Source organism: Thermobia domestica, chromosome 18 (genome assembly GCF_964235325.1).
Source record: "Thermobia domestica chromosome 18, izTheDome1.hap1.1, whole genome shotgun sequence".
Taxonomy (NCBI): Eukaryota; Metazoa; Arthropoda; class Insecta; order Zygentoma; family Lepismatidae; genus Thermobia; species Thermobia domestica.
In genome coordinates this window covers 72,602,203-72,627,735 of record NC_137471.1, presented here as the reverse complement: position 1 = coordinate 72,627,735, position 25,533 = coordinate 72,602,203, and the positions used below count along the sequence as shown (strand labels likewise).

The 25,533-nt window shown below is 36.5% G+C and overlaps 1 protein-coding gene across 1 annotated transcript in view; it reads right to left on the bottom strand.

The window, feature by feature from the left end:
• LOC145675126 (adenylate cyclase type 2-like) overlaps positions 1–25,533 on the bottom strand; it is a 1,402,841-nt gene that overhangs the window by 126,875 nt on the left and 1,250,433 nt on the right. The window contains exon 7 of the mRNA XM_081745496.1: positions 25,016–25,119. Coding sequence (XP_081601622.1) covers positions 25,016–25,119 — 104 coding nt within the window. The remainder of the gene's footprint in view (positions 1–25,015; positions 25,120–25,533) is intronic.

The window sequence follows — 25,533 nt, the reverse complement described above, 5'->3', positions numbered from 1 at the left end:
AAAGACAGAATGCTCAAAATATCAGTTCTATTTCAATTAGAGCATTTATTTTGTTGTTCATTTCAATCGATTAAAGAAAAGCACCGTTTCTTCATTGAAGATACGATGATCAGAAAATATACATGATGAAAATGATACTTTTGATATTTCCGAAACGGAAGAAAATAGCAAACATTTCAAGTAGTACATTTGTAAACAGTTATGGCTACCATCAAGAAACCAGAAAAACCCTACACTACAATGACGTGTATACAGACTCCGAAGATAAAATACACTCTACGAATGAAGTTATAATCAGCCCTTTACGGAAAGAAGATGTTTTTGCTGGAATGTTTGTCTTGGTGGGAATGAAAAATAAAACAAGCAACAAAGTTTGCAGGGGCGGATCCAGTACGGATTTCTGGGGGGAACGGTGGGTTGTAATACTGCTCCTTAGAGCTACTTTTAAGAGCTCCAAACTCTGGGACGGGATTTATTTATATATAAAATAAGAAAGTTTCCTCTTCTGGGGGGCAATAGCCCCCCCCTGGATGTGCCCTGAAAGTTTGTCGTCAAGTTGCAGTCTGTCAAGGACTTGTGGACGAAAATAGTGATATTAGAGTTATGTTTTTAAAATCTTGTAGCGAAAAGGAATTCGAACTGCACGGAAGTTCAGAAAGTATAATTCATTTTCATGACCAGATTGGTAAATTGCCGACTCCAATTATGAAAATTAAAGAACAACGTAAAGTTGTGTACCAGTTTAGTTCCAGGGTTAATGTTACTTTATCATAACAAGAATCGACTTTTGAATTTTCTATGTGAAAATAACAATCATAAGGATAGGATAAACCGTATGCGATCAAAAAAAAAAAAAAAAAAAAAAAAAAAAAACGATTTTTGACCAAACTTGGTGCACACGTGAAGTATATTCCTGTTTAAATATATGGTTCCCGACTTATCGACTATTATTTTTGCGGTTTGTTTCCAATTTTAGAACTTATTGTATCTGCTTTGTTTAGCCTTTTACTTCTCCACAACCGTCGGTCTTTAAATGCTACATAATATATCTTTTAAATATCAAGATCTTAAGAGTCTTCATCCCGGCGAAATTAAAATACCGCTAATTTTACAGCAATTATGTGATATCTTCAAATAGATAAAAGATAATCGAAATGTGGAACAAGAGCGCCCTAGACAATATTATTTTACATGAGATACCGTTATCACGACTCACTTATCTGCTTTCGATTTCGAGCCATTTTGAAAATCGGCATTTATTTTCGCGTTTCTAAACAGCTGAAAATGGAAAGCCACTAGGTGACTTATGATAACGGTACCTCACGCAAAATAATATTGTCTAGGGCGCTCTTGTTCCATATTTCAATTATCTTTTATCTATTTGAAGATATCACATATTATTGTAAAATTAGCGGTATTTTAATTTCGCCGGGATGAAGACTCTTAAGTACCGTTCGTAAATCAATGGTAAGTTAGAAAATAACAACAGCGTTACTAACCAACAATACCACTTGGCATAACAGTCCATTTGTGAGCCTAACCCTGCTCCAGCGCCATCTGCTAGCGACCGGCTGAACTACGTCCAGTATAGCGGCGAGCACGTGGTGAGTGCGCTGCGACACCCTGACCCTAACAGGCGCATCAGAAGCAGTGTTGCCAAATTCAGTCCTTTTTGTCATTCATCGGCTCGTTGGTACCACGCAGGTATTTTAAGCCCCTTTTGTGAGAAACTTGCTACAATTCTACCCAATTCAGCACCATTTAACAAAAACTTGTCACTTTTTCAAAAGTGTCAGTAACACTTTTCCTACATCTCACGTTACTCATACTGTGTGTTAGACTCTTAAAAAAATGTTGTTGAACATTCATTTCTGTGACGTTACACCGCATAACGCTACAAACTTTGTGTAGAAAATTCGTAATTCGAATTAATACCGGAAAGTAAATGATACTAGATGAGCACATCCGCGCATAAAGGAGACGAGAAAGAAGCAGTGTGGTAGAAATTTTAGTCGTCCTATTTGGATGTTTTTAAAAATTAATTGAAAAAAAAAAAACACTTTCTTGATTTAAACTCTTGGAAAAGGGGGGATAGTGTTATAGAACTTTATCTCTGTTACTTTCGTGTTATAGAGCCATATATTACATTCAGGAGTAAAAGTGGATCTGAAAAAGTAGGGAGATGCATGACGTCACGCCATCCTCCGTGCCTATCTTTGCCCATTGTAATTGTTTTTTAGAAGTGGGGGACGCCACAGATATTTTCTGAAAGTGGGTAGACGGCGTCCCTCCGCATTCCTCGACACTTTTGCCCCCGATGGTATAAGATAATGAATTCAGCCCTCTTTGTTTCAATTTTGTACTATTTTTCAGCCCACTCCAGAGCTAGACTGTGGCAACACTGATCAGAAGCTTTCTAGACCTAGTGGCCGTCACGTCTTGTTTTCACGTGATCTCCAGTTTGCCTCGAAATTTTGAAGCACCAGTCAGGAATCGAACCCGGGGCCACGCGGACGTGAGTCCAACCACGAGACTACTTTGAACAACGTTACTAGTATTTTGAAAATAGTACAATCGACAAATAACTTCTTGGCCATAGAGGTTGGTTGTCCAACATCATGATTTCCATACTTAGTTTTTTGTTTTCCATGATAAGTTTTTGCTTCCAAAGATAATGAAGATAATGAAAAAAAGAAAAAGAAAAAACAACGTATTGAATATACCGCAGTGGGTCAGTTTCATGCACACCCTTTGTGTTCAGGACGTTTTGTCTTCTTCATGTAAATGTAAAATAGGTAATAATTTATAACAACACACCATTCACTGCATATGAACAATATACATCCAACTCGAGGACAAAAAAGTGATAAAAATAACATGAAATTTATTGGCTGTATGAGTTTTCCTCCACAAAAGAGAAAATGTTATATAACATTATGAAATCTTTTTGTGCTTGTAACCGAGTTCAAGCCTTTGTTTATTTTGTTACTGCAGTATTATATAAAAACAATCCTACACATTCATGTACATCTACATATATATATAGCTTCAGGACATCCGTTACCAGCCTGGGTTATTGATTTAATGTTTTTTATTATTATTATTGCTGAAAGGATGGAAGACGCTGTGAACAGGTATGTATTTAAACAACAGTACTTCATTTTAATTAACCATATTTAGTTCATTGATTAACCTATCTTCTCAATTTAAAGTGTCTACGGAATCAATTTATTAACTGTTAAATTTAAACATAAATATTTACTTTCTATTTCACTGAATTACGTAACTTTACTTCAGTGTTGCAAAATATCGAATATCTTCAGTTTTACCCCAATAACCCCATTAACAAATGCAGCCATCATGCTATCTACAACGGTGCGGTGGCAGGACCACTCGAATGTATAAGCACAGTCGAATCAATTTATGCTATTTCGGCTTCTGTGAGTAGCTCGATTTCGTATTCGGACCGGAGCCGGATATTGCGCGATTAACCTTTCTCAACCATCACGTGGTGTTATGTCAGTGGACTGCAATCTGTTTTCCCGGTATTGTTCCGAAAGCTTCGGTCAGATATATTCGTTTTGCGTTTATCAATTGTTTATCATACGTATTTGCGTGAAACTGCACATTGTGTTCGAACGTCAGCGTATTGCGTATGAATGAAGGTATAGCATTAAAATAGCCGACTACCTCTAATTATGTATTTTGGATGATGGGTTCGGTGTTTCGAATTCTGTCGTAGGAAGTTTTTTTCTTTACTTTTTGCAGATATATTATTTGTGTCACTAATGTTTGTTTATGTTCGTGCCATAGGATATTGTGTACCGATATCAGCCCTGAAAGTGCCGTCGAATTACTGGTTTATAAGTGTAATTTCGTTGGCGAATCCCCAGTGGCCGCTGGCTATCCGACATTCCGTGGGTGGAGATCCACCAGATATTTGTCAGCGTCTAGTTAATGGTGTAAAGTTATCATATTTAGTTCCATCCTTTTCCTTCGTTTGTTTAAACTTCTTATATTATAAAACAATACTGAGAGGGAAATATTATATTCCACTCAGGGGCGGATCCAGGGGGGGCGATCGGGGCGATCGCCCCCCCCCCAGAAGAAGAAGCTTTCTTATTTTATATATATAAATAAAACCCATCCCAAAGTTTGGAGCCCTTAAAAGTAGCAGTATGACAACCCACTGCCCCCCCCCCCCAGAAATTGGTCCTGGTTCCGTCCCTGATTCCACTTGGATTTTCACAATAACAATATTTTTTGGACCTGGGTGCAATAGTGTCTAATCAACGTAGATCCACAACATAAATAAACACCAAATTGCAAAATAAATCATAAGGACATTGATGCCAACCTGAAATTTTATGAAATCCCATCTTGAAAGATAGAAATTTCCATTTTGCTCTCAAATTTGTCCATTTCCCACGTTACACTAATTACAAAAATTTGATTAACTTATAAAATATGAAAACTGAAAATATGAAACGGAATTATGACCGTTGCTATGTGTGGGAGTTTTGTGACCGTTGGTGATTATGAACGCTTGCCTGTGTGGGAGTTTTGGCTGTGGGAGTTATGACCGTTCGTGTATTTGGGAGATTTGTCCATTTGTGTGGGAGTTATGACCGTTTGTGTGGGCGTTTTGACATTTTCTGAGTGTGGGAGTTTTGAGCCCTTTTGACCTGCTCCCTATTCTTCACCGTAACCGAATGATATGCAACCAGCCTGACGCTACGAACAGCTGGGTTGCATACCACAATGAGGAAATGAAATATATAAAAACGAATACAGGGTGGATGGACCATTTACCTTTTATTTATACACCCTTGTAACATTTCGAGAGAAACTACTGAAAATTTGTGCCATGCAAATATCGGCAGAGAGACATTGTCTGCTATACTTTGTGATACCACAAGTTTAACAGTGTACGGAGATTGTTTTATTCGTTTTTGGAATTAGTCTAGATACTAGGGAGACCTGATTGGCGCTACTCGAATAGTTTCCTATATTAAAAAGTAAATCTATAAAACCTAATTCAACCTTTACAAAGTATGGAATGTTTTAAAATGATTCGACGAATAAATCAATAACGTTAAAACCACTAAAATATCAGTTGATTTTCAAGGAAAATTAACAATGTTGGAGATATTCTTTATCAGTCTCTTATTAATTTTCTTGTGAATAAAACAAATGAAAGAATTATACTATATTGTATAGATTCGAACAATAATTCAATAATAGAGCTTCTGAATACCGTCGCCATCTTCCCCTTTTCTGTTCAGCTTGTTGAATTAATTATTATGAGGAAATTACGCGTTTAACAAAAGAATGTCCAATGATTACGCATCTACCAACAAATGGACGTCATCAAGCAGTTCATTATCATAACACTATGACAAAGTAACTGAGTGATCAATGAGATAGATTCCATTTACCAATTACTCTTAATATTGCATAGAACACTTTTCAAATCAGAGAATAAATAAATCGATAGATGGCACGAAAGGTACTGATGATTTCAGGGGGTAACCCGGGAAGGAATTTCTCCCTTCCAGCTATCAAATTCCCCCTCTCCAGGATAAAACCCCGACTGTGGCCTATAAGAGTTACTAGTATTTTCGTAGTATTTCTTTAATCCCGCGCGTATTGAAATTCCTTCCTCTCCGGGGGAGAAATCTACCCTCATCACACTGCACGGAGGTGAACAAAGTGCTGACCTACTTGAGGATAAATTCTTAAGTGTAAGTTTTAAACAATCGAGAAGTAAAAACGAACTTTTCTGCGTTAAAAATAAGGGATTAGGAATGAGATTTCTGGGCTGCCGGCATCTATGGCCATTTAGCCCGTCACGTATATGAGGGATGACGTCCCTCGGCGAGTACACAATCCGGGGAAAGGGAAGGAAGGAAGGAAGGAAGGGGCCTGGGACCTATAAGTTAGGTACCATACCTTCATTTGCCTGGTGTAAATGAGGGAAAACTCAGGAAAAACCTCACTTAAGATGGCTGGCCTGAAAAAAGCTTTTACAATTTTTCGACTGAGTGTCTCCACCGGAAATCGAACCGGGACCACTCGCACCGAAGGCGAGAGCGTTAGCGACTACGTCACGGCTCTAAAAAAAATTTAACGTCATTTGGTGCAAATAACAATGAATAGTTTTTATTTCTGCTTAAACAGGTTATTCTCTTTTCTTCAAAGTAGTATGTGTGTAACAATGTTACGGTTATGCGTGTCACCGTTAAAGGAAAAGGAGACAACAATAGCTTCAACCTGATAATAAATTAACAATGTATTTGTTTTAAGACAGTACATACAGGCAGAGGTGAAAGTGGATCTGAAAAGGTAGGGGGACACATGACATCACTCTGATCCCAGACCCGATGCCTATCTTTGCCCATTGTATTTTTGTAGGAAATGGAGGGTCGCCATAGATATGCTTTGGAAATTGGAGAACGGCGTCCTTCGGCGTTCCCTCTCAGTTTTACCCCTGCATACAGGTAAATAAATAAATAAACCCACATAGCAAACAATGTCCCTAGGACGTCCCATTTTGATCCCAATTATCCCATATAGTTCCCGGGATTATCGGAATAATGAGTAGACATCCTATGGACGCCCTACATAGGACGTCCTAAAGGATTCCCACGTAGGATGTCCACAGGACGTCCAAGATGGGACAAGAGATCCCACGGCGGACATACCTAGGACCACATTTTCCCTCGATTTACCAGTTTACATCCCTTTGAGGTCCTGTTGAATATCCCGTTTTCCGTGATATTAGCGAACATCTGGATATTCCGCGGAGATCCTATGGATGTCCCGGGAGCAAATTCGGATGAACCCTGGATGTCCCGTTGTCCATTGCGGATCAGTCTGAGACGTCCAGTGGACGTCCGTGTGCTATGTGGCAATTGTTGCAGCAAAACGGAATCTGTCAATTATTAAGGACAAAGAACGATATACTTTTAGTGACATAATGTTTGCCTATTTTCTCCAACATTATGCACGAACATGTACTCTCTACGTTTATCTTGTTCAGCTTTACGTGATCTATCGATTGAAATGTATACCGGTACCTCTTGTCTTTGGACTAAGATCAATAGAAATTAAAATATAAGACTTAATCATAATTTTCAACTATATCTTATTAACTATCTATATTATAAACATGAAAATGACCATGTTTGTGGCTCTGAAACTCTTGAATCACCCGACCGATCTCAATAAAATTTTCAACATACATGACGTTCGGGCTAAGGGTAGTTTTTATCATTTAACATTGACGATGCAAGTTAATAGAGTATATATATACAAAAGATCGAAAATGACCGATATTACTGTCGAATCCATAGTTTTCGGGGTTGCTGAGATGATCACGGACACTTTCGATGCTGTTTAAGTCCAAATTCAGCCCCGCAACTTGGGGGAGGAGGAGGGGGAAGATAGATAAAAATGATCGAAAAAGAACAGGTATTATTCTGCACCCGAAAAGACAATTATTGTAAAATACCTCCACGTATATTTTCACAAAAATAATAGAACTAAATTGTCTTTATAAGAGAAAGAGTACAGATGAAGTGTAAGATTAAATTTTCATGTTACATCAATCATTTCCTTGTTAAACTAGTATAGCTTTATTGAGAAAGTATAAAAATGTATGTTGACTGAGAAAGTATTTTGGAGGGGGACCCAGAACCAATGAGCTTCCTTGTTTGTGTGGGTGCGCTCCAGTAACAAATTCATATAAAGTACTAGTCGCCACTAATTGTAAGAGGTCAGAATAGAAGAACTTTTGGAGTAAAAAGTGTGTTTTTAATGCTATGAGTGGGGCAAGAAGTGAGTATAGAACTCTGGCCTATCCGACGTTCTCGTTATCCTGTACGCCAGATGATGCCGATTAGTTTGAAATTCCGATTACTGTTTACTGTATGCAGTGCTTTCTCCAGTTTTCTCGATTTCAGGAGGAGGGAGAATCTAAAGTCCTAGAGGAAGACAATATTCAAACCTACATGCAACATCAACATTTTGGGGGACTGCGTAAAACACTAATTGTATGTGTAAAAAATCTGTTAAAAAGTAGTTTGTATTTATTGTTGTTTTCCTTCTCCTAAGAGTGACACACCTAAAAGTGAAACAGATGCTTCTAACACTGACACAATATTCCTAAGACTCCTAGCAGTGACACATATACATCTAAAAGTGGCACACATACTTCTAACAGTGACACATATTCTTCTAACAGTGACACACACTTTTAACAGTGACACACATACTTCTAACAGTGACACAATACTCCTAACAGTGATACACATTCTCCTAACAGTGGCGCACATGCTTCTAACAGTGACTCATGTACTTCTAACAGTGCCACAATACTCCGAACAATGGCACACATACTTCTAAAAGTGATACACGTAATTCTAACAGTGGCACAATACTCCAAATAGTGACAAACATATTTCTAATAGTGGCGCAATACTCCTAAGAGTCGCACACATGTTTCTAACAGTGGCATAATTATCCTAAAAGCGACACACATACTTCTAACAGTGACACAATACTCCTAGGAATGACTCACATACTTTTAACAGTGACACAATACTCCTAACAGCGATATACATATTTCTAACAGTAGCATACATACTTGTAACAGTGACACAATACTTCTAGCAATGACACAATACTCCTAAGCGTTACACACTTGCTTCTAACAACGATACAATAATCCTAAGAGTGAGACACATGCTTCTAACAGTGACTCAATACTCCCTTAAGAGTGACACATACGCTTCTAACAGTGAAACACATACTTCTAACCATAACGCAATACTCCAAACAGTGGTTCAATACTCCTAAGGGTGACACACGTACTTCTAACAGTGACACAATACTCCTAACATTGACACACATACATCTAACTGTGACACAATACCCTAATAGTGACACAACACTCATAACAGTAAGACACTAACTTTTAACAGTGACAAATTATACCTAAGAGTATCACAATACTCCTAAGATTGAAATACATACTTCTAGCAGTAACACACATACTTCTAACAATGACACATATACTTCTAACAGTGACACAATACTCCTAACAGTGACAATAACTTTTGATAGTGACACTAACTTGTATTAATGACACAATAGCAGTAAACACTGATATACATACTTCTATCAGTGACACACACATATTTGTAACAATACTGTGGATAATTGTTGTTAATGATGCGATGCGTATGTACTCGAAAATGACAGTAAATGAGTCAACATAACATATGCATCTTTCTATGGAATGATATACTAACAAGATTGCATGTGTGAGTTGCACTCCCAACGTCATTAAGAATGATGAAACTCATCAAATATAATGCACTGCATATTATGTAGGAATTAAGCAGAACATATATGTTTATTCTACATAAAAGATATGAACTTTAAAAAAAGCTTAGTGGGAATGTATCTTTATTTTTCGGACTCATCCATCTGTAAATTTAATCCATTAGACAGGATAGGAAAAACATGAAACCTTCACATTCTGTAAAAAGGCATTTTTTAAATGGAATCTTGGTATATTGTAATGCATGCTTCCTGTTGATCAATATCTCTACTGCTTTTATTTTTAACAAAAAGGGAATATATATAGCTGAGGACAAAATAATTGTCTATAGATTTTTCAGGGCTTTTTATTTGCGAGTTTTGGAATGGGAAATTCTGGAAAGCTATTTGCAAATTTTCACATTTTTCTTAGTTTTCCACATTAGAAGGAAATTTTGTTTTGGTAGAGTTATCACTTTAGTATTTAAAATGAGCGTTATTCTGTTTTAAACATATGTATCTATTTTTTAAAGATGTATTTGGAACAAAAACGAAGCTCTGACAGTCAGTGATCGACTTACGACTATCTCCGGTTACAACTGCCTGAACTTAAGTCGGCCAGTTGGTACTGTGCTAAACAATACAATATAAAGTAACGTTTTGATCAGTTGTCGGTCGAAAATTTAGGCTACGGTTACACTGGATCAGAATTCGTACAAACTTTGGTCACACAAATTTTCAAAAATTAAAACTAATGAATTGATATTCATAGACGCTGTTATATTATTTCAGTTCTGTTGTTGTGATTGATTTGATTTGATTTTTGGTTTAGCGTCCCTTTTCAGCAAAGGCTATATAAGACGTGGACCAATAGCTTAACGTGGAATCCGAACCACATGATCTTCCACCGGGAATCGAACCCATGTCTCCTTACGCCAAAGATGCGTAAGCTAACTGCTTAGCCACGAAGGAGTTCCATTCTATTCTTATTAATAAGCGTCTACGAGCAGAATTTAATTTGGTTAATTGATACGAATTAGTAAGAGTTCGCACCACCAAATTTTATACAAATTCTGATTGAATATAACCGCTAACATACTGTACATTATAACTTTCATCAATAAATAATGATCCTTCATTCTAATAACTATTTTATTCTGTATTTTCTATTATGATAATAAACACCTATAGTCCAGGGAATAAAGGCAGCAAAGGGTACCTTATCTCACAAAAAGCCAAGTAGTTCTAGCTTTTTGATATATCACATAGATCAGACCCGTGGATCAGAATCCAAGTTTTCCACCTCTTAATCCTGTGTTCGATGTGACGCGCCAAAAAAAAAAAAACCTTTGGCATTCGGAAATATCAGATATTTTTCTGTTTAAAAATATCTTTTCACCACTGCATCTTAGAGGGAAAATTATGAGTTAAAGGTGCAGAATGTAAAATTTGCTACACCTTTTGTATGCAAAATGTTTATATGGAATTATTATGTAATGAGTTACGCAGCATCAAAGTTACAAATTTCCGTAAATGCTATTTCGTAATTTTCGTTTTTTTTTTTTTAAACAATTTTCGACAAGTTTACCGATTATATCTCTATAATGGTACGTCGTAGAGAAAAATATTCTGAATAAGAGACATATAAAAACATTAAATATACTATAAATTTAATATAATAAATTATTGTCTAGAACCAATATTAAAAGAGTTACGCGGCTTCAAAACCAATATCGAAATTGCGGGTTTTTATCAGTGGCGTCTCGTGACAATTTTTCGGTAGTTAACAGCCGCTAGAAAATTTTATTCTAGAATTCTTTTAGTATTCTAAATAAAAAAACTATAAATAATTAATGAAAGTAATCAGATATATATATATATATATATATATATATATATATATATATATATATATATATATATATATATATATATATATACTATAGCTAATGCACTGAGACTATTTTGAGCTACGGTACTGCTTTAAATGCTTTCATATTCGTTAATATGATAACACAACTTTCTGTTTCTGAAGTCAACTTTGGATTATTTGCTATGGTTTTCGCGAATTTTTTTTTGTATGCCATTCTGTTTCTACAGGCTCACTATCAATTTCACAATATACTAAATGTAATCTCCATTAGTATCAAGGACTACAAACATCTGCTATCTCGTATATTTGAAGAGCTCCTTTGTGGCTAAGTGGTTAGTGTAAGTGCCTTTGGCGCAGAAGACCCGGATTCGATTCCCGGAGGTAGCTCATGTGGTTCGGATTCCACGTTAATCAGTAGGTACTGTGCCATATAGCCTCGCTGCTCAAAGGGACGTTAAACTCAAAATCAACTCAACTTGTATATTTGATTTGCCATGTATACTCTTTAGTGAACTGTTAATAGTATTCACGAAACATGCAATGTATCAAATTATTATGACAGTTGCAGAGGTGCCTTTAATTAGGAACGCTTTGTCCATGTACTTTTGCATTGTTATCTCAAGACACTTCATTACTGTTCCGCCCCCTGCAAAGAAAAAACCTTTCCGGTTACAACTGAACGTACGTTACTGCAAATTTGAATACTCGTCTTTTTCTATTTTGCATGTGTTAAAGATGAATGTTGAAACAAAATCAATTTCAAAATTTCCTTTAGGTTCCTACAATACAGAAGGAAGATTTTACCATTGTAACAATATTACCAAGTACAGCATGCTTTGATAAGCTATTCGCTTTTTTTACAAACATTTAGTTTATTTAGGTAGAAAAAAACGTAGCCTAAAGAAAAATCAGTATTTAGAAATCTCTTGAAAATAAATTAAAATCTAATTTTATTCTGCATTAAATTAAAAATATCTAGAGAAGGATTTTAAACCTCCCATTTTCCTTAGTACGACCTCGGAAAGCCGTAATTTTGTTTGTTCCATCAGTGCTTTTTTATTACGAGAAATTGAGATAAAAAGAAATGTAGATAACTGATTGAAAGAATAAGGTATATACTAATACTATATTCTTCTATATATTTTAAGTTGCAGCTCATTCTTTGATTCTGTTTAAACCGCCACATTACTGGAAATAAGTCAATAACAGTGCTTGTCAACGCTGCTCGTGCAAATCTTGATTTGAACGTCAGGAGATCGCAGTTCCTCCTCTCAGTTGCCCGCGTTTTCCTTGCGTACTACACACAGAGCAGCCTACCACGCTCGCTGCTCTGTTGTGAACGTGGTGTGATGATGAAATGCATATACGCGAGGGGTAAAGCAAGCGAAGAATAGAAACGAAACGACAATATAATATTCTAAATATTATTAAATATCCTAAGAAGCAACAAATAGCCCACGATATTTGGTGTTCACGTGCTCTTGCGAACTGAACAAGGCGACGCCACTGTTTTCTCTTATGTTGTTTTCCCTATTTATTATTTACTACTGAACTAAGGTAAAAACATTGTTAAAAGTAGTCCGGTATTTCAGGAAATTGATTCAAAATTTGGGTATGAGCATATAAAAAATTACTTAATTTGTGTATAACAACAAAGGGAGGAGAACAATGACAGCGCGGTGCTAGCTGGTGTTGTTTAAATCAGGAAACGTGCTTCGCGTTTGACCATTTCCTTTATGTAAAGGCAAAGACATTCTTCACAATGATAAAAAAAACCTAAATTACATCCATTTGGAGAATTTAATCTATTAACGTCTTTTGTGGAAATCATTGGAGTAATAATGTCTAGGAGTGATCTAAAAGATCTGTTTATATTTTGTGCTGAAAACAGCATCGAAAAAAGTCATATCTGGGCCTGCTATTCCAGAGCAATAATAAGAACACAGTTACATGACTCACCAAACACTACCCACTTTGGTTGTCGCGAAAACATTTATTTTTCATATGAAAATAGAGCAGAGGTGGATCTAAAAGGTACAAACTGGGGGGGGGGACAGTCAGAATCCAGACTATCATGTTTACTATAAACTTTCAAAAAATATAAATAATAGCTTAAATTACTTTTGTGACTCAAAAAACTGGAGGGCCTAGCCCCCCCACACGGCCCCGAGACTAGATCCGCCACTGAAATAGAGCTGTGTTGGAAAACTTACACACTTGGACTGATCTGTTATACTAACAGCTGACGAAAATGACGAGTTTGAACGTCTTGAGATAAGGTTTCATGAACCATTAGGTCATCTGCAAAGTGATGGGCCTATTACACAGTTATGTAAAGATATTTTAAAGCGTAAAGAAGTTCATTGAAGCATATAGGATGGGTAATTGGTCAGTTCACATACAAACTGTGAAACAAATAATCTATTCGTGGCTAAATATTTATTTTACGCTAAATGCACTTACCTTTACTTCAAGGTATGTGCAATTACAAGACAAAGATGTTATTTATTCTATATTTTAACTTCGTCAAGGCCATCATAACAACTTAATACTACTATTACAATTGTTATTTGTATCTAATTACATTTATAAATTAATTAATAGGTTGTCATTTTATTTTCAGCTACGTGCATGAAGAACGAACAACTAAAACAGGTGGGAAACAGAAATTTATAACAAAACACTGGAATAATTACAAAACTGAAGCCTATTACGATAGTAGTTGAGTTACCTGCAAAAGGCAAAAATGTACAATTTTACATTTTTGATACGTGCGTATTTTACATAATACTAGAATTTTGATGATATTAAAAACTGTTAAAATATTTTAATTAACGTCCAACTTAAAGATGAGGAAACAAGGAGGCCCTGGTTTTGAACAAATTAAGATTGCACAGGGTGATCTCTACTACTGCATGCTTAAAACTGTATGTCATCATATTTGCATTATGGCTAAATTACTTTGTTTTAATACTTATGATTCAACTTTCTGGAAACTTGAACACAGAGGCACAAAATTTATTGACAATTCCCTCTTCCGTCTTAGTAGATAAAGATTATTTAGGTATTTTTACACAAACAATTCACAATTGGTATTCTATTTTTCGGTAAATCTAATGAATAATTTATTGTCCTATTTTAAAATTTAGAATTTTCTTCTTTTCACGAACAAGGTCTTTGTTCGTCCTGCTCTTATTCATGGACATATCTCCTGTTATCCACTCCGCAAAAGTTCTATCACAGATTACAGGTGCTCGAACATCGTATCTTGAGCTTTGCCTACTCACTACCTGCACAAGCTCCAACACAAGAAATCTATCGCCGTACAACTATCTCTACTCTTTTACAGCATCTCTATCGTCTCCGCTGTCGTTACGTTCAACACCGTATTAACACCGCTCAACCGATCGTTCATGAACTATTAGATCAAACTCCAGCTGTGCCACGTTACGCATATTAACCAGTCGATAATCTTCTTGCACTCCATGAACGAGATCAGACCACTCCTTTCTATAACCCACATCGTCACATTTGCCATCATCATTCGCACATCTATTCAATGTTTCTTTCAAAAACAATGTTCCGGGGGGGAGGGGCACTGCTTGTACTATTCTATTTGTTATTATATTATAGACGTATTATTTTGGTCTCCTCCGGGGGGCAGTGCGCCTCAAAACATACATCTGGAAGAAACACTGCATCTATTACGCATAAATTCATTTCTTTATTGGAGCTCGTTTGTGACTAAGTGGTTAGCGTACGCGCCTTAGGCCTGGGGGAGCTGGGTTCGATTCCCGGCGGGTGCTCATTTGGTTCGGATTCCACGTTAATTAGTAGGTCCACGTGTTATAAAGCCTCGCTGCTGAATGGGACGTTAAACTCAAAATCAACTCAACTCATTGCATTGTTCTCATTAACAGGGCTCCCATTGTTCACACCCTCTCTGAGTAGCTCCAGAACAGAAGATTAACACCCTTGTCTTAGCTAACATGCTAATGTCCTTATATTAACATTTCATTGCTACCATCACCTAAACTCTCATTGCATTCTTAGGTATTAATGAAAATAAATCAATAAATAAATTCATTACTGATACCCACTCCTAATACCTCTTTACTACACATAAATTGATGTCACTGATTCAAGGGAAGGCGTTATCTTCTGTGGCCCAAACATCTATTGATGGGAATGAGACTGCACTTAAAAAACTTAACGATTGGTATTCTAATTTCAATAAATTTAATACCTTTCTAATTCCAGAACTTTAATTTTAAGTAAACATATAAATGAAAAGTAGCAAAATTACATAACACAAGAGAGCAAATTTTTTTTTTTTTTTTTTTTTTTTGAATGAAGCACGGAGTGGTTTATCACAATTTCATCTCAACTTACAACACTCTATGGAAACAGGAGTACTAAAAATTTACATCTTCCGATTTCAATATTGGACTTCTTAATGTAAAAACATGATATATATAAATGGAATAGTATCTTTTAAATGAATTTGTTGTCCAACAGTAAGCTCTATCTTCTTCTTTAATCCTACATTGAAACGGAAGTGGTAGGTATAAACCATTATCGTTCCAACTTCGTTCACCTTAGAACCGTCAATAAATAATGACGAGATTTTGTTTTATTTTGCAATCGATTCTAACTACGTCAAAACAATAACTTCCATTTCATCCATTAACCCTCTATTGAAACTGTTAGAGGTAGAAACTATACAGGTTTCCGGTCTCAACGTTGATCCCAATCAAACAATAGGAAACGCTAAAGGTAATAGATAGGTGACTGTTTTCCGAATTGTTTTAGCGTCTCAAGAAAAGCTTACCATCTCAACTTTTAACGCTATATTAGGACCGGAAGTGGTCGAAATTTGCTACTACTTATGGTTTCAATATTGATCCTCATAGGGTATATGCAATTTACAAGACAAAGATGTTATTTATTCTACGGTGTATATTTTAACTTCGTCAATGCCACCATGACAACTTAATACTACCAATACAATTGTTATTTGTATATAATTACATTTATAAATTAATTAATAGCTTGTCATTTTATTTTCAGCTACGTGCATGAAGAACGAACAACTAAAACAGGTGGGAAACAGAAATTTATAACAAAACACTGGAATAATTACAAAACTGAAGCCTATTACGATAGTAGTTGAGTTACCTGCAAAAGGCAAAAATGTACAATTTTACATTTTTGATACGTGCGTATTTTACATAATACTAGAATTTTGATGATATTAAAAACTGTTAAAATATTTTAATTAACGTCCAACTTAAAGATGAGGAAACAAGGAGGCCCTGGTTTTGAACAAATTAAGATTGCACAGGGTGATCTCTACTACTGCATGCTTAAAACTGTATGTCATCATATTTGCATTATGGCTAAATTACTTTGTTTTAATACTTATGATTCAACTTTCTGGAAACTTGAACGCAGAGGCACAAAATTTATTGACAATTCCATCTTCCGTCTTAGTAGATAAAGATTATTTAGGTATTTTTACACAAACAATTCACAATTGGTATTCTATTTTTCGGTAAATCTAATGAATAATTTATTGTCCTATTTTAAAATTTAGAATTTTCTTCTTTTCACGAACAAGGTCTTTGTTCGTCCTGCTCTTATTCATGGACATATCTCCTGTTATCCACTCCGCAAAAGTTCTATCACAGATTACAGGTGCTCGAACATCGTATCTTGAGCTTTGCCTACTCACTACCTGAGACCGGAAACCTGTATAGTTTCTACCTCTAACAGTTTCAATAGAGGGTTAATGGACGAAATGGAAGTTATTGTTTTGACATAGTTAGAATCGATTGCAAAATAAAACAAAATCTCGTCATTATTTATTGACGGTAAAAAAAATATCGAAAAGCTGTGGTTTGGAATCAATTTGTGTCCTAGCAACAGGTCCCATCTCCACCCATATTACTCCACTAGAATCGGAACCCACACGTAAAACTTTACTAAATCCACAAGTGATAGAAGTTTGTCAACTCTTCTGGTGGCATGAAAATGAAAAAATGAAATCTTTGAGTTTTACGTTCCACGTTTATGCCGACTAGGCTAAAGGAGACGGCAATGATGAGAGATGAATGAAAGGGTGGAATGAAGAAAGTGGGATTAAACGGGAGAACACCGAGAAAACCCACGCACACAGTGTTTGTCCACCACAAAGTTCACTTGGCGCGAGCTGGGATCGAACCAAGAATCCCATGCACCTGAGGTGAACGCCACCGAGGCCCATTGAGTCACCGCGGCCCAGAGGCGGATCCAGGACCGACTTCTGGAGGGGCGGTGGGTTGTCATACTGCTACTTAGAGCTACTTTTAAGAGCTTCAAACTCTGGGATGGGTTTTATTTATATATATAAAATAAGAAAGTTTTCTCTTCTGGGGGGGGGGGATTGCCCCGATTGCCCCCTGGATCCGCCACTACCGCGGCCCCTCTTCTGGTGTCAATATTCTGATTTCCATATAGCGAAAACGGAATCGAACTGTTTCCTGGAATCAATTCAGTGTCCCCAGAATAGGATTTATCTCCTTCGTTAACCCTATATTCAAACTGAAAGTGATAGCAATCACTCGTTTCCACGATGATCGCTATAGAACAACACCCACAATAGATAGTGACAAACGGTTTCCTAGAATCGATTCAGCGTCTTTAAAAATCTTATCTTCTCATGTATCTCTTTACTAAGACTGGAAGTTGTAGAAATTTACTACTACTTCAGGCATAAATATAGAGCAAAAACGGTAAGAAGATTACGAGAAGTCTTCCAGAATCAACTGAGCGTCCGAAGAAATACGAAGCGCATTCGGAAAGTAACCTCCGATTGGTCATTGTGCGTGTAGTAGTGGGAGCAGCAGCAACGAAAATACGCTAGTTGTCGCCCGGGGCAAGAACTATCTCCGTCCCCTTAGTTACGTCACTGGGGAGCAGCGCTACCACCTTTGCACGAACGTGAGCGGTAGATCAGTCTGCACCTAGCTTTGGTAGAGTGAAGATTGTCTGATCACTAGTAACACTTTTGTAGCGTATCAAAATGTGTACTGCAATAGAAAACCCCACCAAATGCGAGGTACGAGCTGTTTAACGTTTTCTTACGGCAAAACAATATTCGGCAACAGCTATTCCAACTTTGTACTGTGTATAGACCAAGTGTGATGAGTGAAGGAGTTGTTCGTGAATGGATTCGTTCGTTTAAAAGTGGACGAACAAACATTCATGACGAAAAGAGGAGTGGCAGGCCATCAGTGGTCACTAATGAACTCGTTCAGAAAATTTATGGAAAAGTTCCTGAAAATCCACGTTTCACAATCTCGGAGCTTACCAATGAATTTCAACAAATTTCCAGGAATGTGTTATATGACGTCGCCTAAGATGCGGACACAGGCTGGCTCAAAGCACAGGCGGGAGATTTTTATGCTGATGGAATTTCTAAGCTAGTGCAGAGATATGATAAATGCTTGAATGTTTATGGAACTATGTTGAAAAATAGAGCAAAAAAGTAGTATTCAGTTGTACATAATAAATTATTCTTTTTTACTTTGGTGCTTCGTTTTTAACCAATCGGAAGTTACTTTCCGAACGGCCCTCGTACTTTCATTCCAACATTTATCCTTACATGACAACTGAAAGTGGTGGAAATCTACGATTTCCGGTTTCAACAGTGATCACAATAGTTGCGTTGAAACAGTAGTAGATACAGAAGCGGTTTTCTAATATGAAGGTACGCGCCTTTGACGTGGGAAACCCGGGTTCGACTCCCGGCGGGAGCTAATATCGTTCGGATTCTACGTTAATCAGTAGGACCACGTCTCACATAGACTCGCTGCTGAACGGGATGTGACACTCAAAATCAACAACAACAATTCTAATATGAAGTTAATACCGTAAGAATAGATTTTATCTTCAACTTTACGCCTCTATTGCTAGAATTACGCTACTAGTTCCGGTTTCAACATTGATTCCCATAGAGTGAGAAGGATAATAGAAACGACAAATAAATTTTTATATGGATTCAGAATCCGAAGAATACATTTCTTCTCAGTTTCATTCTTCTACTGAAACAGAAAATAGCACGAAACAGTAGAGCTTATGGTTTCAATAGTAATAAAATATGGTATGTTTTTGATACGGATTCAGTGTTAGATGAACAAGCTCGGACTCACATTATCTCCCTATTACAGGAAGAAGTTACGGCTTTGGTTCATTATTGAGATTGCATAATCTGGAAATACTTAGTTACAAAACTGTGAAAGGAAGCTCAGTTGTATTAAATTAGAACCTCTATTCCAGTTACGCTTCCGGAATCGTTTTTTTTTCCCGGCGGGAGCTCATGTGGTTCGGATTCCACGTTAATCAGTAGGTCCACGTCTCATATAGCCTCGCTGCTGAAAAGGGACGTTAAACTCAAAATCAACTCAACTCGTTTTTTTTTCTGCAGGAAAATCGGTGTAAGTCCCAGAACCGAAACCCAGTAGAACCCATTTATGTCTGCCGATTCTGTTACCATAATGTACCCTGTAAAGCTGAAATTAATGCAAATGTTTAAGCAAGCAAACAATATTTCATATTAAGAATTAAGCCGAGGTAGCCATTCATACAAATCGTATTACTATGTTCATTATCTATCCCTCAGGTATTGTAAGCTACTTTAAGTAATTATACAATTAAAGAATTGTAAATTGTTATAAAAAAGTGAACTTAATGTATTTGTGAACACGAAAGAGTTAATGATTAACATTTCAACACATTTAAGACATATTTAGGTTAGTTAAATATATGCTTGTGTACCGACAAATGCTAATGAAGAATTCGAAATTACTTGCTTATCCGTTGCATATACATGTTCAGAAATTGTTTGAAAATAAACCAATACTTTAGCGCGCCATCTCTAAGTACTGATTTGAATTCATGACAGGCAATGAACTGCACACACTACTCGGTTGAAAATCTACTATTTACCACTATTATATCTATTCGGAGAGATTTAAAACAAATAAAAAGAAATAAGCTGTCAATGTTATTAACTCAAATTAGAGCATGATGCGTAATTTATTGATAAAGCAAATGCATGATGCAATTTTGAATAATGCAGTTTTCTTTTTGATATCATGTATCCGTGTAGCCTAAAGGCGCTCATACCTTTAGTTAGTTCCTCATGACAGCTTGCCCAGTAACTGTGAACACAATTTCATTTTTCTAAAGTTGTAAATTTCTTTCTTTCCTGTTAAATTTCCTCTCAGCAAAGAAAAAGCAGGAAACTTTATGTAGTTAATTTTATTGGAAATACCGTGCGATGTTCCGTTGTGCAGCAGGTGAATTGACGTCTGATCTTGAGTGCTACTTTCACGTTGACCAATTTGCTTACCAACGCTGTTACGTAGGGGTGAGGCAATAAAGTTCCGCCGGGGAAGATGAATAATTTCAGTGAAACTAGAAATTTCTTAACATATCGCAATATTTGCCAGTTCAAAGTAACTTACACACACACACACACACACACACACACACACACACACACACACACACACACAAAAAAAAAAGGCTTGATAATAGCAGGTGCCGGCCTCATTGGTTCATGCCAAATGTTAATTTCGCTGCCGTGTACTAATATTAGTGCAGAGTAAAAATAACAATGGGAAATGGAAATCTAACCTACTACCAATGTTGGCCTTTCGTCCTAACTGACATCTCAGCCGAGCATTTGCCAATCAATTCACTTCCTAACAAGACTGTACGAAAGAAGTAAAATTGAGGTCGCGATATCGAAACTGTTGGACAAAGAACGCAAATTTTGATTATTCAACATATACCTTAGTGTTGTAACTTTTGAAAATAGAAATAGCAAACACCCTCCTGGAGTACGTATACTTCTAAGATTATGACGTCATCGCTCGTCAAAAAATGTGATCAACCTGAAAGTGGTTACTTCACATAAAATTAAGCGATTTGGAGTTCAAATTTAATAACTTTAGTTACTTTTGACGCATTTATTAAACTTAATTATTCCAGTTTTGGTTGAGTTGACGCATGCAATTTTTCTGGTCTACCACCAATAATACATCATATTTAAAACATAAAAGCAAATATAATTTTCAATATAATTATGACATGCACAAAATACACTTGAAATATAAGTCTTACCAGCTTCGCTGGGACTGATAATGTCTCATAATGCTTACATACTTTTACTGCATCTGGATGTATTATTCATTTGGAAGATGTGGCTGAGGATAAAGCAGTGCACTCTTCTTGAAAATGTACTTCTGTTGACCTTTAGTAATTTTGATTCAGTAAATTTTCTTGCCGTTAACTCTGTAGCAAATGCCGCGCACGACAGGTCGATATCAAAGCGAATTATAAGCTCTGCTTTAACCACGTTCATTGACAAATGATAATACCTATCGTGACTCCAAACAATCTAATAGAACAGAGAAAAAAAAACTAGTAAGAGGAAAACTTACCGGACATTTAACGTCCGGTTTTGAGGTCGTACTGACACCGGACAAGGAGGTCGAAAACCGAACTGTTCGGTAAAATATCGGACGGTCAGCAACCCTATTTAAACTACTTTAAGTCAATGGATTTCAACATGGTTTCCGCAATTAGGAATTCCCAAACATGCCGACCTTTATCCTATGTAGAGCTTACCATGTTCTGCCATTGTGGTACCAATGTATTTTTCAACTTTATTTTTGCAATTACCAATTCCTAACGATGTCCATCATTATCCTACGCGAGAAGTACCAAGCATGCTGCTGGGTAAATTGTATTGACAGAAGTAATAAGTATCAGTGTAACATGTACACCACGTAAAGGAGCTTGATTTATATGACGTGACCACTTTCTCATTTAAGATTGAAACGGGAAATCGTAGTAGATTTCTGAAATTTCCGGCTTTAATAGAGATATTGGAGTGGAGATGGAATACATTTTTGGGACGCTTAATTGATTCCCGTAAACCGATCCTCTCCTATAGTAATCAACGTTAAAACTGGAAATGGCTAATATTCCTAACATTTGACTCCTCTACATCCTTGCTAAAATTAATGGTGATCAATCAAGTAGTTGTTGAGATATTTTGTTTCTCTGACGAACGGGTACACGGACAGACAGAGTAAATATATAAAAAATGAGTTTTGATAAACCAAACTCCTTATAACCTGAAATCATCTAGTACTTAATTCAAATAAATCACGAACTGCCTTACGATTTTGATCTAAATTTAGTTAGACTTATGGCCGTGTGCACCAACGAAGTTCAACTGTTGAACGAGGCTCATAACCAAGCTCGGTGAAAATGTCTTGTTGCACCAACAACGTTCAAGGTTAAGTCTCGGTCAAATGGTGGATAAACTTGGTTTTTAGCTTGAACGGCCGAATTTAAAGATTTAAACTTCGTTGATCCAAGTCAGTCTGTAGTATTAGTAGAATTTGTTCCACTAATGAAATTACAATACATTTCTCGTGTTCGGAAACATTTTTTTGCTTGTGGTTTCATTATTCTTTTTTCAACACAATTACGATCACTAAAATTAGACTACTCACAACTCTATGCACACAATCTCGAAAGTCGAAAAGACCGGAACGCGGTATGCTTTCTTCATTTGTTACTTTGTTAAACGAAGATTAGAGACAAAAGACGACATCCAATCAGAGTCGATTTTACAAATTGACCGAAGATTACTTAAACGAGATGTATTAAACTTCGACTTTCAATGGTGCAACAAAAGTCCTGGAACCACGTTTAAACTTGAAAGTTTAATGTTGAAAACGTTTCAGTGAACGCTCGTTTAAACTTCGTTGTTGTTGCATACGGCTATTAATCGTTTAATTCTCTTGATCCTCTATATTCGAAAACACAGAGACGCTCATGGTGGTAAACTAAGTGTACAATGGAGGTTTCAAATGCTTTTTGACAGGTGACACATTTTATAGAACGCGCAAGGTACTACTACATATTTATTATATTTCTTAGTAGTAATTTACATTATAACACCATAGCTCCGTGTAGTATTACAGGAATAACGATTAATTATCTGGAACCTAATCTGGAATAATTATGATATTACCTAAACCGTAATAAGATCATTATAAGTTTCTGTCTTGTACATATCGAGAAGTGGAATTGAGCAATAATGCTGCCAATCATTGGCACTGTCTGTCTCAAAATTGATTTCAGCTTCTTATCGAAGCCTTCATACTAAAACTAAGATACGTCGTATAATTTTTAGATTTAAGAGTCTCCAAAGTCTCCAGCTTTACAATGAAATATCGTACCACTGACACAGTGCCATCTATAGAAGAACTATTGTATAAGTTTCAATTGTTTAGCCGCTTCAGTTTGTTGGAGGCAGATATTTGAATCTCTCATTGTGTGTTGAGTTCGCATCCCGCATGAAAATGCTGAGGTTCACACGGTTGTTGTTGACAGGGTTGCCCGGATGCTGAATCATCTCGAAAGTCATAGTCTATCACTGCAGCCTAGTCTATAACATCTTTGTGGACTGGAGGCATATTTTTCCGAGCTTGACCTTAGCCATAGTAACTAAATACACGTTTCTGATTGGTTTTCAGTTTGCAATTGTCCAAATCTTCTGCTTCATGTTTATTATAGTAATAGAAGAAAATTATCACTTTGTGTGTTGATAAAAATAAAAGGATAATTATGTTTAGGTACACTTTGTAAGAACATGAGGCATACTTTTTTTCAGGTACTACTCTAAAAAATATATATTTTGGTCACAAAGAAGTGGATGAGGTTCGAAGTTGTACCACCCGAACGTGACGTAATGTCATGTGGTATTATCATGATGGTAAAGGTGGAACAAAACAAGCACTGCGGGGCTTCTAACCCCCTTCGCTCTCTGACGCTTGCTTAGCTATGTTTAGTAAGAGAATAACTTTTTATGCATTATATTTTATATACAAGGTCCAATGAATATTATTTTTATCTTATTTTAATGATAGTGTTATGGAATTTATAAAAAATATATAAAATACTTACCTTGGCCCGGGTTTGAACCGACGCCAAAAGGTATTTTCATTACTAACCGGTTCGTTAGAACGCTCAGCCACAAGGATAGACAGCAGGAGGCGTTTGATCTGTGCTATATGTATCCTACGTGGCAAGAAACGGATAACTTCAACCAATCAGAACCATGTATTTAGCTCCTATAGCTAGAGTCGAGCATGATTTAAAAAATATGCAGACTGGAGCACTATGATGCAATGTGCACGGACTAATTCAAATCATTTCTTCTAGCGAACTGATGTAGCTAGACAGTTAAAAATTATATGTTACATTATTTCTTCCTTAGATGTCACTATATGCCATAAGTGACATTAACAGTGGCGTGATCAGGCTAAAAACTTCTGGTAATAACTTCTTATAGGGCACTTGGATAACACAACTTTATTTTTAAATTTTTAAATTTCGCGGCACACTTGATGCAGCTGCGCAACATATCAATGTGCCGTGACACATTACTTTGAAAAGCATGAAATAAAGATCAAATAGGTTCTAGCATACTCTACATCATGTATCATTCAAAACCTCTCGAGCTCCGTCGTGGCTAAGCAGTTAGCACATGCGCCTTTGGCATGGGAGATCTGGGTTCGATTTCCTGCGGGTGCTCATGTGGTACGGATCTCACGTTAAGCTGTAGGTCCACGTCTCACATAGCCTAGATGCTGAAAAATCAAATCATTTAAAACCTGGAACAATGCAAGTTGATACGTACAAAAAGTGTGAATATTTTATAAAAATTATGGTAAATATAGTAATACTGACCTAACATTGTTGTGACGTTGAACGTACATCTCGTGGAATCTGGTTTGTTTATTTGACTTTTCCTGGCAGGCGTCAGCCATTTTCAGCATTATGCTTCGCTTCACCTGTCGAGTAAAAGATTTGAAACACATTAGATATTTTCAAATATTTGCAAAATGTAGCAATTGTGTTCATTAACAGCTTTACCTTATTTTGATTCAATAACGGCCCTTGCCTCTTTTTCTAGTGTGGATCACATATAGCTGAGTGGCGTATTTACGGGGGTGGCTAACGGGCTCAAACCCCTCCCTCCGAAATAAATTTGTTATATGCAAAACTTCATTAAAATTTGTCGGCACCCAAAAGGAAAAATATAAGTGCTTATTCAGGTGTTGTGCATAGCCCCCGAAACAAAATCCTAAATACGCCAATGATGTAGTTCATATGGTTTCCAGATTTTTCAGAAAGAAAAGGCAGATTTTTCAGTGGAATGTGATATTCAAAATTTACATATAACACACATATATATGGTTTCACAT